Source organism: Neoarius graeffei, chromosome 16 (assembly GCF_027579695.1).
Source record: "Neoarius graeffei isolate fNeoGra1 chromosome 16, fNeoGra1.pri, whole genome shotgun sequence".
Classification (NCBI taxonomy): Eukaryota; Metazoa; Chordata; class Actinopteri; order Siluriformes; family Ariidae; genus Neoarius; species Neoarius graeffei.
The window spans coordinates 910,436-926,065 of record NC_083584.1 but is presented as its reverse complement, the minus strand read 5'-3'; the positions used below and the strand labels follow the sequence as shown (position 1 = coordinate 926,065).

Sequence of the window (15,630 nt, the reverse complement as noted above, 5' to 3'; positions counted from 1 at the left end):
AAGGAAAGCGAAAGTGAAAAGTACAACAATGAAAGCAACAGTATAATAAAAATGAAGAGGATACTGGAAATTTATTTATAGAAAAAAAGTTTAAAAAGGATTAGTAATTAACGCCGGCACTCGCGGGAAAAAGGACTCGGCGTGAACAACTCAGGAAACAGGAAGTGCGTAAACCAGGAAGAGCTTCCGTAGTCAACATGAAAGAAATCACATGAAAGCAATCACTACAACAGCATTTTATCACCTAAAAACATTTCCAAACTAAGAGGACTTAGGTCAAAAAATGATCTGGAAAAACTGATACATGCCTTCATCTCTAATAGGGTTGATTACTGCAATGGCCTTTTCACAGGCATGCCAAAAAAGACCATCAACTGACTTCAGCTGGTTCAAAATGCAGCGGCTAGGGTTCTCACATGAACTAAAAGAACAGAGCACATTACTCCAATTCTAAGGTCCCTTCACTGGCTTCCAGTAAGCTACAGAATTGACTTTAAGGCATTGCTGCTGGTGTACAAATCTCTAAATGGTACAGGGCCCAATTACCTCTCTGACATGTTGCAGCGGCCTAACCCAATCAGATCTACCAGATCACAACAGAAAAATTTACTATTAAAACCTGTTGTTAAAACAAAGTATGTGTTAGGACTGGGACAGTTTTGGCCTCTAGAGGCCGCTGTTATTTCCTTTTCTTGTCATGTTTGTTTTGGCCTCTAGAGGCCACCACTGTTTCTGTGTTTTATGTTTGTTGTTTTCCATGTGTCTTGTGCCCCACCTAGTCCTCATTAGTGTCACCTGTGTCCTATTTTAGTTTGTGTATTTATACCCCTGAGTTCAGTCCTCTTGTCACGGAGTCTTTGTGCTGTTATGTTTAGCTCCAGTTACTTTTGTACCGTGTTCCTTGCCTTTGTCTTTTTGGTTTTGCACTTTGCTTTTCTTTGTGGACTTTTGGACTTAGTATTTACTGTTTTTTGGATCTTCTGAGCGTTGGTATTTTTGCCTTTTCTTTTCTGGTTTTTTGGCTTTTGTATTTACTTTGGACTTTTGGATATTTTTTATTTTTCCCTTCATCTTCTGAGCATTTTGGATTATTTCTTTTGGACTGTAAATATTGTAAATAAACCTTTTGATACTTTTCTACTTCCGCCTCATGCGTCTGCACTTGTGTTATTCCCCTGGTGGCTTAGTGGGGGTTTGCTGGATTATCACACCAGCGACCCAGGTTCGAATCCCAGCAAAACCCTAACAGAAAGACTCCATCATTACCGACTCAGCAGAGGCTGCTTTGACTGTCTACCCGGCCAACCTTCAGGGAATTATGGCAGCTTTGACACGCTTCAGAGCGACCATGGACACTCATGGACGTATGCTCACAAGCCAACGTGAGGCCCTTGCTCGCCACGAGGTACTGCTTCAGCAAATTGGGAAAACCCTGGCACAGCTGACACCTCTGCCTGCACCTCCTGATCCAGCTCCAGTTCCTGCTAAAGTGCCTCCTGCCACACTGTCTCCTTCACCTCGCAAACCCAGCCTTCCTGCACCACAGAGGTATGACGGCAAGCACGGTGAGTGCCGAGAGTTCCTTACCCAGTGCCAACTCACCTTTGAGCTCCAGCCTACCACCTACACTACGGATCACTGCACCTTTGTGATAACCTTGTTAGCTGGTAAGGCATGAGCTTGGGCAACAGCTATCTGGCAGAGATGGGGACCTGAGTGCTCTGATTTTGAACTGTTTACTGAAGAGATGCTTCGGGTCACCGATCAAGCAGACATCAGTCAAGACGCAGCCAGAAAGCTCATGTCCATCCGGCAAGGAGGAAGCATCGCAGATTATGCCATCTCGTTCCGGACGCTTGCAGCAGTAAGTGGATGGAACGAGACTGCTCTGGTGTCAGCCTTCCCCCATGGCCTGTCTGACCCCATCAAGGACAGCCTGGCCTCTATTGGATGCCCAAGTGACCTCGAAACTCTCATCTCACATTCTACTCATCTGGACAACAGGATGAGAGAACGCCGCCAAGTCCTGAGCCTCCCCAGCCTCCCTGCCTCTACCTGGAGCCCGTCTACCTCCTCCAGTGACTGTCCAGAACCCATGCAAGTGGGTCGTACTCGCCTCTCCGCATCTGAGAGGGAGCGCAGAAGGAGGGACAAGTGCTGCATCTACTGTGGCAAGCCTGGTCACTTCCGAGCATCATGTCCCGAACTCTCGGGAAAAAGACCGCCCCGTCCAGCCGAGGGAGGGTTGTGACAGGGCCTACCCTCTCTCCCGGACTCCCTGGCCAAGGAATCTACATCCCGGTCTCCATCTCCTGGGGTGAGTCTGTCCACTCGTCAAGCTTTGTTAGACTCAGGGGCGGTTGGGAACTTTATGGATATTCACTTCGCCCAAAGTATCAATGTCCCGACTGCACCTCTTGAAGTCCCACTGTCTGTGTCTGCCCTGGATGGCCAAGCCTTAGGTGACAGAAGAGTCACCCAAGTAACTTCTCCAGTCTTCCTCCAGTCTCAAGGTCACAAGGAAGAAATATCCCTGCACCTGATTCCTTCCCCTGAGTTCCCAGTTATTATAGGTCTTCCTTGGCTTACTCGCCACAACCCTCGCATAGACTGGGTAACAAGCCAGGTTGTGGAATGGGGCCCTGCATGCCATGCCTCTTGTCTGCTCTCTAGCTCTCCTGTGTCTCCTGCCGAGCCTCCTGATCTCACCGAGTTATCTCAAGTTCCCACAGAGTACTGGGATCTCAAGGAGGTCTTCAGCAAGAGCAGGGCCTCCGTTCTTCCTCCACACTGGGCCTACGACTGTGCCATCGAGTTGCTCCCTGGGACTACCCCTCCTCATGGCAGACTGTTTTCCCTCTCTCAGCCAGAACGCAAGGCCATGGAGGAATACCTCAAAGACGCCCTGGTCTCTGGGTTCATTCGACCCTCCACCTCACCTGCTGGTGACGGCTTCTTCTTTGTTGGCAAGAAGGATGGGGGGCTCCGACCATGTATTGACTACAGGGGCCTGAACAAGATCACTGTGCGCAACCGATATCCCCTTCCACTGATGTCCACAGCATTCGACCTGCTCCAAGGCGCCACCGTCTTCACCAAGTTGGACCTACGGAACGCATACCACCTCATCCGTATCCGACAGGGAGACGAGTGGAAGACTGCCTTTAACACCCCGTCTGGGCACTACGAATACCAAGTGATGCCCTTTTGACTCACCAACGCACCAGCTGTTTTTCAGGCCCTAATCAACGACGTCTTGAGGGACATGATTAACCTGTACATTTTTGTCTACCTTTACGACATCCTTATCTTTTCCAAGACCATGCAGGAGCACCGCCACCATGTCTGCCAGGTTCTCCAGAGGCTGCTACAGAACAATCTGTTCGCCAAGGCCCAGAAATGTGAATTTCATGTTCCCAAGGTCTCCTTTCTGGGTTTTATCATACGGACAGGCCAACTCCAAATGGCCCCAGCCAAGACCCTGGCCGTCCGGGACTGGCCCACTCCCAAGTCCGTCAAAGAGGTTCAGTGGTTCTTAGGATTTGCTAACTTCTACTGCAAGTTTATCAGGAACTTTAGTTCTGTAGCAGCACCCATGTCGGACCTCACCAAAGGAACAGGTGGATCTTATGTCTGGTCTCCTCAGGCGGAAAAGGCATTCAAAGACCTCAAGGACCGCTTCTGCACGGCACCCATTCTGGTCCTCCCAGACACCTCCCAACCATTCATCGTGGAGGTGGACGCCTCGGACAGTGGTGTCGGCACGGTGCTCTCTCAATGTTCGGAAGGAAAGCTGCACCCCTGCGCTTACTTCTCCCACCGCCTGAGTCCTGCGGAGTCCTGGTATGATGTGGGGGATCGAGAACTGCTAGTGGTCAAACTGGCCCTTGAGGAGTGGAGGCACTGGCTGGAGGGAGAGCAACATCCATTCCTGGTTTGGACTGACCACAAGAACCTGGAGTACCTCCAGCAAGCCAAGAGACTGAACCCACGACAGGCTAGGTGGGCCCTGTTTTTCAGTCATTTTGACTTCACCCTCTCGTACCACCCCGGCTCCAAGAACACCAAACCTGATGCACTGTCCAGGCTGTTCTCTGCCACTAACAGGGAGAGTGAAGTCGGGCCTATTATCCCTGTGTCCTGGATTGTGGCCCCTGTCTGCTGGGGTATTGAGGAGGCCATCCGACGAGCCCAACGCCAGGACCCCGGTCCTGGGACAGGGCCACCGGGCCTCTTGTACGTCCCACATCAAGCCCGGGCCAAGGTTCTCCAGTGGGGTCACTCTTCCCCTCTCACCACCCTCCCGGGAGCTCGGAGGACCCTGGACTTCCTGAAAAGACACTTCTGGTGGCCTAACATGGAGAAGGAAGTAAGGTAATTTGTCCTGTCCTGTGAGGTCTGCACCAGAACCAAGAACCCGCGACAGTGTCCCCAGGGTCTCCTGCATCCTCTGACCATTCCCCGGCATCCCTGGTCCCACGTGGCAGTCGACTTCATCACGGGTCTCCCTGAGTCTCAAGGTAACACTGTCATTTTGGTTATAGTCGACAGATTCTCGAAGGCCTGCTGCTTCATACCACTGTGCAAACTCCCTTCTGCTCTTGAAACAGCCAAACTTATTTTTAATCATGTCTTCCGAGTCTTTGGTCTCCCACAGGACATCGTCTCAGACCGAGGGCCCCAGTTCTCCTCCCGAGTGTGGCACGGGTTCTGCAAGGTCATCGGAGCCACTACCATCCTCTCCTCTGGGTTTCACCCACAGACCAGGCCAGACAGAGAGGCTCAACCAGGACCTGGAAACCACCCTGCGAGGCCTGGCTATGGATAACCCAACATCGTGGAGCACCTGGCTGCCATGGGCAGAGTACACCCACAACACCCTGCAGTCATCGGCCACCAAGCTGTCACCATTCCAGTGCCAATTCGGGTTCCAGCCACCTCTGTTCCCGGACCAGGAGTAGGACGCAGGGGTGCCCTCGGTCAACCAATATGTGAGACGGTGTCACAAGACCTGGAGCAAGGTCAGGAAGACCCTCATCCAGACCTCCAGAACCAACCAGCCTCAGGCCAACCGCCATAGAAGACCTGCCCACGCTTTCTGCCCTGGGCAGCGGGTTTGGCTGTCCAATAAGGACCTTCCGCTGCGGGTGGAGAACCGCAAGCTTGCTCCTCGCTACATTGGCCCCTTCAAGGTGGTGCGCAAGGTGAACCCTGTCCCCTACTGGCTCCAGTTGCCCCGGACTCTGAGGATCAACCCCACATTCCATGTTTCCCTGTTGCGGCCCGTACTGACGTCCACGTATGCCCCTGCCCCTAGAAACCCCCCACCCCCCCCCGCATCTTCCAGGGTCAGACTGTGTTCACTGTGCATCACCTGCTTGACTCCCGCCGGGTCCGCCGCGGGCTTCAATATCTAGTGGACTGGGAGGGCTATGGTCCTGAGGACCGCTGCTGGGTTCCCGCTCGGGACGTCTTAGATAAAGAACTGTGTCGGGACTTCCATTCGGCCCATCCGGATCGCCCTGGGAACGTCAGGAGACGCTCCTGGGGGGGTCCTGTTAGGACTGGGACAGTTTTGGCCTCTAGAGGCTGCTGTTATTTCCTTTTCTTGTCATGTTTGTTTTGGCCTCTAGAGGCCACCACTGTTTCTGTGTTTTATGTTTGTTGTTTTCCATGTGTCTTGTGCCCCGCCTAGTCCTCATTAGTGTCACCTGTGTCCTATTTTAGTTTGTGTATTTATACCCCTGAGTTCAGTCCTCTTGTCACGGAGTCTTTGTGCTGTTATGTTTAGCTCCAGTTACTTTTGTACCGTGTTCCTTGCCTTTGTCTTTTTGGTTTTGCACTTTGCTTTTCTTTGTGGACTTTTGGACTTAGTATTTACTGTTTTTTGGATCTTCTGTGCATTGGTATTTTTGCCTTTTCTTTTCTGGTTTTTTGGCTTTTGTATTTACTTTGGACTTTTGGATATTTTTTATTTTTCCCTTTTTCATCTTCTGAGCATTTTGGATTATTTCTTTTGGACTGTAAATATTGTAAATAAACCTTTTGATACTTTTCTACTTCCGCCTCATGCGTCTGCACTTGCGTTATTCCCCTGGTGGCTTAGTGGGGGTTTGCTGGATTATCACACCAGCGACCCAGGTTTGAATCCCAGCAAAACCCTAACAGTATGCTGAAGCAGCTTTTAGCTACTGTGCAGTGCAGCTATGGAACCAACTGCCAGAGGACATTAAAAATGCTCCTGCTGTTGGCAGTTTCAAATCTAGGTTAAAGACCAAGATGTTTTCAGATGCTTTCTGTTAAATAATTAATATTGTCTTCTTTACATGTTTTATAATCTGTACTTTTACAGTCTCTGCATGTTTCAAATTTTACTTAACTTTTATTCTATTTTATTCTGCTGTTTTTTTTCTCCCCCTATTTGAACTTCTACTTCATTTTATTATTTTATTTCTACTATTGTTTAATTCTTATTATATTTTTTCCCATTTATTTTATGTAATTTTATTCTCTATTGTTTACTGTTTTGCTTTTACTTCTGTAAAGCACATTGAACTGCCGCTGTGTATGAAATGTGCTATATAAATAAACTTGCCTTGCCTTGCCTTGACTTGACTTATCAATGACTCCCTCACCATAAGAATCATTTAGCCTTCATCTTCCCTAGTCAGCACAGTCTCCTTCTTCTTGATGATAAATGATGGCTTTTGTCATGGAAAAATGCACCACCCCTTCTGCAGACCTCATATATATATACAGTCAAACCTCCGGTCATGAACATCCCTATTCACGAACAAATTGGGCTAGGAACACCATTTCCGAACAAATTTTGCTTCAATTTGTGAATGATGCTTTGATGCATGAATGCACAAACACACAAACTGGCGGGCTTCTGCACCACGTGAGGCATGCGGCAGCATCAGTCTTACTCAAGGTGGCATGCTGAACATGCAAAACATCATCCAGTAAGGGTCCTTAGGCAAGACCCCTCATGATACATCAGCCTACCTCAGGAATGAGTGAAGACATAACTGATAGAGTCATACCGGCTCAGACATCACCCAGGTCAACAAGGTCTGCATCAGTTGCTAGGGAACCAGGGCAAACTGATGAGAAATGGGCTACTGGAACAAGACATCGATGGACGAGGACAGAAAATACAGATTTGCTGGAATGCTACTATACAAGCAATCCCAGAGAGAGGGGATACATGCAGAGAATGTGGGACCATTGGATACTTCGAAACCCACAATCAAGGCTAACAAAGAAACAGCTATTAGCCCAGTGTTCCAACATCTGTAATCGAAATCTACTATCACAACTAGAGATTAATGAAATACAACAACGATGCTACGGCAAGGGGGAGCCAGGAAGACAGGTCAGCGGGGAGATGTCATCATCATCCCCACAACCAGAGATTGGGTACCAGGCCCCAACAGCTAACAGCCTCAATACAAGAGCTACTGACCTGAGAAGGAAGATCGTGACCCAAATGGAAACCTGGAGCCCCCGACGAATACCGAAGCTGAGTTGCCAAGTACCTTCAGAAGATCTACTAGTAGATGTGAATGCTGCTCTGAAGACAATCTCCACAAGAACCATCACTGAGACAAACGAGCTGATACACAGTACAGCAACAGTAATCATGGAGATGCTTGGACACAAGGTGGGCTTGGGACATAAACAGTATCCACCATGGAAGAGACGATTAGAGGCCAAGAAGTTAGAGAAAGAAGTTAGCCAGCTAGCTGAACTACAGAAAGGGAACATGGTGAATAAAGGGGCACCCAGGAAGTACAACTCACTCTCCATACCAGAGGCACTCGAAACTGCCAAACAGCGACTAACAGCTCTGGCCACCCGGTTGAAGAGATACACCAAGGAGGGAGAGACCAGGAGAATAAACAAGCTGTTCTCCACTGAACCAGCCAAGGTGTACTCTCAGTGGCAGGGGAACAACAACCGGTCAGACCCACCAAGAGCTGAGGTGGAAAAATACTGGAAAGACATATGGGAAAGAAAGGCATCACACAACACCGATGCCCAATGGTTAGTGGACCTAAGAGCTGACCACAGCAACCTCCCAGAACAAGAACCACTATCCATCTCAATGGCAGACGTCCAAGAAAGAGTGTCAAAGATGAAGAGCTGGACAGCACCAGGCCCCGATATGATCCATACGTACTGGCTGAAGAAGCTAACTGCACTCCATGAACGCTTAGCAGCACAGATGAACCAGCTGCTGAGGGATGAGACCCACCCAGAATGGCTAACCCAAGGCAGGACAGTCCTAATCATTAAGGACCCCCAGAAGGGACCCATCCCATCTAACTACTGGCCAATTACCTGTCTCTGCACAACATCGAAGGCCCTGTCAGGCATCATTGCGGCAAAAATGAGTAAGCATGTGGCTCAATACATGAGCGAGGCACAGAAAGGGATTGGCAGTAACGCTAGAGGAGCCAAGCACCAGCTACTGGTCGATAGAACAGTCGCCTGAGACTGTAAGAAGAGACAGACCAACCTGTGCACTGCCTGGATTGACTACAAGAAAGCCTATGACTCAATGCCACACACATGGATACTGGAATGTCTGGAACTGTATAAGATCAGCAGGAACCTAAGGACCTTCATCCTGAATTCAATGGAAATGTGGAAGACAACCCTAGAGGCCAACTCAAAACCCATTGCCCAAGTCAACATCAAGTGCGGCATATACCAAGGAGATGTGCTGTCGCCACTGCTGTTCTGCATAGGCCTGAACCCCCTCAGTCGGATCATCAGGAAGAGCGGCTACGGGTACCGATTCTGTAGTGGGGCAACAATCAGCCACCTGCTCTACATGGATGACATCAAGTTGTATGCCAGGAACGAGCGAGAAATAGACTCGCTGATCCACACCACCCGGATCTACAGCGATGACATAGGGATGTCATTTGGATTGGACAAGTGTGTCTGGATGGTCTCAAAGAGAGGCAAGATGATCCAAACTGAGGGGATTGACCTACCAGAGGGCAACATAGGTGATATCCAAGACAGCTACAAGTACCTTGGCATCCCACAGGCTAATGGAAACCATGGAGAGGCCACAAGGAAGTCAACCACAGCCAAATACCTCCAGAGAGTAAGGCAGGTCCTGAAAAGTTAGCTGAATGGTAAGAACAAGGTCCGAGCCATCAACATGTACGCACTACCAGTCATCAGATACCCCGCTGGTATCATAAACTGGCCAAAGGAGGAGATAGAAGCCACAGATATCAAGACTAGAAAGCTCCTCACCGTGCATGGAGGGTTCCACCCCAAGTCCAGCACCCTGAGACTATACACTAAGCGGAAAGAGGGAGGCCGAGGGCTAGTGAGTGTCAAGACCACGGTCCAGGATGAAACATCGAAAATCCGAGAATACATCAGAAAGATGGCCCCAAAGGATGAACTGCTAAGTGAATGTCTCAGGCAGCAGAACCCTGATGAGAGCGCAGAGGAGGAGGAGGAACAGACAACCTGGAGGGACAAACCCCTACATGGCATGTACCACCGTCAGATAGAGGAAGTGGCTGATAACAAGAAATCCTACCAGTGGCTGGATAATGCAGGACTGACAGACAGCACAGAGGCACTAATCATGGCAGCACAAGAACAGGCCATAAGCACAAGAGCCATAGATGCCAGGATCTACCAGAGTAGATCAGACCCAAGATGCAGACTGTGCAAAGAAGCCCCTGAAACAGTCCAGCACATAGTTGCAGGGTGTAAGATGCTAGCTGGATCAGCGTACATGGAGAGGCACAACCAAGTGGCTTGGATAGTATACAGGAACATCTGCAACCAGTATGGAATAGAAGTACCCAAGTCCCAATGGGCCATACCACAGAAGGTGGCTGAGAACAACAGGGCCAAGGTTCTGTGGGACTTCAGCTTCCAGACTGACAAACAGATCCTGGCTAACCAACCGGACATAGTGGTGGTGGACAAAGAGCAGAAGAGGGTGGTGGTGATAGATGTGGCGATCCCAGCTGACGCCAACATCAGGAAGAAGGAACATGAGAAACTTGAGAAGTATCAAGGGTTGAAAGAGCAGCTGGAACGGATGTGGAAGGTCAAGGGTTGCGTGGTCCCCATGGTAGTGGGGGCACTTGGGGCAGTAACCCCCAAACTGGGAGAGTGGCTCCAGCAAATCCCAGGAACAACATCTGAAGCCTCAGTCCAGAAGAGCGCAGTACTAGGAACATTGAAGATACTGCGCAGAACCCTCAAGCTCCCAGGCCTCTGGTAGAGGACCTGAGCTTGAGGATGACATGGATACCACCCCCCCGCCGGGGGTGAGAGGGAGATTTATATATATATATATATATATATATATATATATATATATAAAACTATTCTAACTGATCTCATCACCTTTTGATTTTCCAGGACTGCATGTTTTTCCTCATTATCAAGTCAAGTTTATTTGTATAGCGCTTTTAACAATAAGCATTGTCGCAAAGCAGCTTTACAGAATTTGAACGACTTAAAACATGAGCTAATTTTATCCCTAATCTATCCCCAATGAGCAAGCCTGTGGCGACGGTGGCAAGGAAAAACTCCCTCAGACGTCATGAGGAAGAAACCTTGAGAGGAACCAGACTCAAAAGGGAACCCATCCTCATTTGGGCAACAACAGACAACATGACTATAACATTAACAGTTTTAACATAAAGTCATTTTGTTGATGTTATAAACTCTTCATTGATGGAAACTTGAGTGCAAAGCTGTTCATGACAACTGCAGTCCTAAAGTTAGCAAGCCAACTGTAGTCCTCAGCCATAAAAGCATTACTGTAAGAGTCCAGAGCGTCCTCCAGGTGTGACTTTCAACTGTCCACATGGGGCCGTTCTCCACGGGAACGATGTGATTATCTCTGCTCTTCATCACTATCACTTCCTCAAGACTTATAATCCTTATAACGAAATGAAATATATGATTAAGAAAGAATTTTAAAAAAAATTAGAATTTGATGCCTGTAATACACTCAAAAAAAAAAAAAATGTGACAAAGGCAAAATGAGACTGAACAGTTTCTAGGATATTCAAGTAACACCATTTTGGAAGATTCCACAATTAGCAGGTTAATTGGCAGCAAAATTGGGTATAAAAGAAGCAGCACCAATGATTCAGTCTTTGCAAGCAAGTATGGGTCATGACTCACTTCCTTGTGCCAAAATTTGTGAGAGAATTGTTCATCACTTCAAAACAAACACCTGTCAATGAAAGATAGTATGGCTTTCAAAATCTACAAAACATAATTGTGTAAAAACATTCAGGGAATTCAGAGAAATCTCAGTGCATAAAGGACAAGGTCAGAAACCACTGTTGAATGTGTGTGACCTTTGAGCCATCATGTGGCACTGCCTGAGTATCTGTCATGCTAATGTGACAAATATGAGTTATGTTTTCCCCAAATAAATTTATTTATCCCTGATGAGCAAGCCTGAGGCAACAGTGGCAAGGAAAAACTCCCTCAGACAACATGAGGAAGAAACCTTGAGAGGACCCAGATTTGAAAGGGAACCCATTTTCATTTGGGGGATAACAGATAACATGGTCATAAATAATTTGCTTCAAAACCTGTGGGCTATATAGTCACAAAATACAACTGTGTAACCAAGAAATTCATTATAATTTTAACATGAAGCCTATTTGGTTGAAGTTATCAAATATTCATTCATGGAGACTTGAGTGTAAAACTGTTCATGACAACTGCAGTCCAAATGTTATCATAGCAATTGTAGTCCTCAGCCATCATAGCAAAACTAATTGTCCAGAGCCGCCATCGAACTGTGTCTTTTGACTGGGGCCATCCTCCACAGGAGTGATGTGATGAGAATCCAGCCAGATTTGAGGCATCAGGATGGACAAAGGAGTGTCTGCTGCTGCATCCAGAAATGCAACATGAAACTGTATTATGCAAGGAGGAATCCATTCATAAATTCTATGCAGAAACAAAGCTGATTTCTCTGGACCCAAACTCATCTCAGATGGACTGAAAGACAGTGGAAACTTGTGCTGTGGGCAGATAAGTCCACAGTTCAGCTTGTCTTCAGGAAAACTGGATGTTAGGTTTCATGGGGGATGACGGACTGGTGAGCAGCTGAAGTCTTGTCTCAAGCAAAAATGGACAAAAATCCCAATTGCAAAACTGCAACAATTAGTATCCTCAATTCTCATATGATTGAAGTGTTATTAAAGGAAAGGTGATGAAATATAATGGTAATAATTCCTCTCTCCCAACTTTTTTGAGTGTGTTGCAAGCATCAAATTCTAACTTTGTTTATATTTACAAAATACAATTAAGTTAGTCAGTAAACTACTGAAAATATTGGTTTTGTACTTTTGTCAGTTAAAGAAAGGTTTGCAGGAATTAACAAATCACATCTTTTGTTTTATTAATATTTTAACTTTTCTGGAAATGGGGTTTGTACATCGTGAGTGCGAGGTCAGCTTTTTTTTCAATAGGGTCTAATAATTGTGAGCTTAAAGGATTTATGGACATATCTAGTGCTGAGGGATTTGATTGCCTTTCGTATTATCTGTTTTTTGATTGATTTTTGGATTATCTGTTTGAAGTGTCATGTAGGTTAGTGATCTAATATACAAATTGGAGATTTTTATGATGAAATTAGTGAAGTTAGTTTGCTTTCTCTCAGGGGAGTTAAACATTCTAATCACTGATCTGTTATTTATATTGTTATCTAAAGAGTTGCTAATCAAGTAGTCTGGTTTATTTATTTATTTATTTATTTATTTTGCCTGATACTTTAAATTTTCTTAAAAAAAAATTATGAATTTGTTGCTCCAACATATTGAAGGTGTGTAAATGTCTCTGGTGGTCTTATTGTGAGCTAATTTTGCTACAGTATTAAATGCAAATCTAGGATCATTTTTGTTATCCTCTATTAGGGTGGAGAGATACATTGCTCTCACAGCATGAAGAGCTTTTCTATTCTTCAAGAGGCTCTCCTTCAGTGCTATTTGGGATACTACCAATTGCATAATGCCTGTGGCTTGGTATTTTTGTCAGTGGGATTCATTGGTTGATCAGGGAAACACAGGAGAGCAGTTTACATCAGTGATTGATTGTAATAACTTTTGTGAGATACATTAAAGAATATATATATGCAAAATATTTACTGACACAAAAAGACTATTTTCATTGCAAAATTGCATTTTTGCAAGTATAGCTGAGAGAAGTTGACCTGAAATTCTGGCAGAGGTTTCATTACAATGAAAATGAGAATATTAGTCATGATTTAACTTTGGTGTTCATCATAGGTACATCAATCTAATAAAATCTCAATCACAAGAGGAAAGGAAGGCTCTTAATTTAAAGGAAGGCACTTAAAAAATATCATTACAATTAAAATGAGAATATTTTAGATTAGATAACTTTATTTGTACCCAAAGGTAGATTTGGTGTGCAGCCAAGTGATCTCCACTCATACAAAACATTTAAAACAAAGGACACACTTAATATACAAACATTTGAAATATTACAGAAATGTTTAAAAACAGTGAACATTAGACAGTACCAAAGTAGCGCATCCTAGAGTGACATAGTGTCACATTGTGAGAAAAAAAAACAGTGATTTAACAGTGATACTAGTCATGATTTAACTTTGGTGTTCATCATAGGTACATCAATCTAATAAAATCTCAATCACAAGAGGAAAGGAAGACTCTTAAAATAAACTTATACTCTTTTTTGACACTGAAACATTTTCTTAATGTTACTATAAATCTCCTGCAGTTTTAATCCATATATGACAGGATTAAACAGAGGAGGAATAAGTACATATTCAAGTGACAGGATCATGGTCATAATGTGGGGAATTTGTTTTGATTCTAGTCTGCTATTTATACTTTCAAAACTTATGCTGACAGAAAAAATAATAAAAATGAGAAGATGTGGTAAACATGTCTTTAAAGCTTTTCTTCTGAAATCTTTAGAATTCTTTAAACACACAGTGAGTATCCTGATATAAGAGTAAAGTATGAAGATCACTGGAGGAAACAGAGCAATGACAAAAATAAAAAGTCCATATATGTTATTAAGAGATGTTTCTTTACAGCTTAATTTCACAATTGAAAAATTATCACAGTATATTCTGTTCAATTTAAATTTACACAGTCGAAGTTGGGATGTTAAAATAACGGCAACACCAACTTCACAGCAAGGCAAAAACCATGATAAAAATAAGAGCTTTCTGACAGTGGACATTTTTACAACATTTGCATATAATAATGGATTACAGATGGACACATATCTGTCATAGGCCATCGCTGATAACAGTGTGAACTCTGATGCAGCATATGTGTACATACAAAATGCCTGAAATAAACACACATTATAAGATACAGTTTGTTTTTCAGACAGTAAATCAATGAGCAGTTTAGGATAAAGAGCTGTCGATCCAAAGAGAGAATTACAAAGCAAAGCAGCGATGAAAATGCACATGGGCTCATGAAAATGTTTCTTTTTGAATATGACAAAAATGATGACAGTGTTAAAACAGATCATCATTATATATACAGTCAGTGTAAATATAAAATAAATATATCTGTAATTCTCTAATTCAACATGTCCCTCCAGTGACAAATATGTAAAATTGGTAGAATAATCCATTAATTTCTGAAAAGCAATCCATGTGATTTTACAGCAGTCATTCAGAGAGTAGTGTGTTGACAAAGATAAACCACAGCTGTGGTGATGAAGTCGACTTTATGGACCTTTATATTTTCCCATCCAGGCTCACAGTCCTTAGTGATTTGCTGAGAGCATCTTAAAGGAAATTCCTGCCTCCTTCCAGCCCTCTGCTATCATACATCTGGCTAATCAATAATTTCAGTGGTTTAAATGAGAAAAAAAATGTTTTCTTAGAGTCTTTAATGTCCTTCTTAAAACACTGCAGAGTATAGACCTCTTGAATACTAGTGTATGTCTTTCATGGACCATTTAAAGTGCTACTGTAACAGTTCTCAGACTTTGGGAAACAGAGGAATGGGAAGCAGTGTTCAGAAAAGGTGAGCTCTTTTTGCATACTTTTCATTGACCATACACAAAACAAACACACGAAACACACACGACTGGGTGTCATCCTGCAGCTGACCCCACCCCCCCACCCCAGCAGGAGAGGTAATCTGCCACCACCATCTTTTCCCCCGGCCTGTGGACCACCTCAATTTTAAAAGGCTGAAGGGCCAGATACCATCGAGTGATCCACGCATTGGTATCCTTCATGCAGCCACTGCCCCATGCACACAGGTTACATGGCCAACCATGATATAACTGCTCCTGACCATCACAGAAGTGCGAACAGCATGTCTGAGCGCTTTTCTGGCAGTCGCACAGTAGTCACTGAGTGCTATACAGGTGTTATGCGAGTCGCATTGGACTGACACTCAATAACACATCTCATAAATGATGTGGTAAACGACACATTTCCTGATTATTTAACATTCTTTGCATGAGTTTCAAGCAGTCAACTTGTTATTTTTTTATTATTCCTATTTTTTGCAATTATTCATACATATTAGAATCGGATTTAACTGTTATATTTCTGAATTATGAAAGCGCTTATATCACTGTACTTAA

At 44.8% G+C, this 15,630-nt stretch overlaps 1 protein-coding gene across 1 annotated transcript in view; it reads right to left on the bottom strand.

The window, feature by feature from the left end:
- The window catches only part of LOC132901009 (olfactory receptor 10J4-like), a 44,527-nt gene extending 29,866 nt beyond the window's left edge, over nucleotides 1-14,661 (bottom strand). Inside the window, exons 1-2 of the mRNA XM_060943425.1 lie at nucleotides 13,756-14,661; nucleotides 10,399-10,439 (exon numbers count right to left, since the gene is read on the bottom strand). Coding sequence (XP_060799408.1) covers nucleotides 10,399-10,439; nucleotides 13,756-14,661 — 947 coding nt within the window. The remainder of the gene's footprint in view (nucleotides 1-10,398; nucleotides 10,440-13,755) is intronic.
- Between the last annotated feature and the right edge of the window lie 969 nt (nucleotides 14,662-15,630).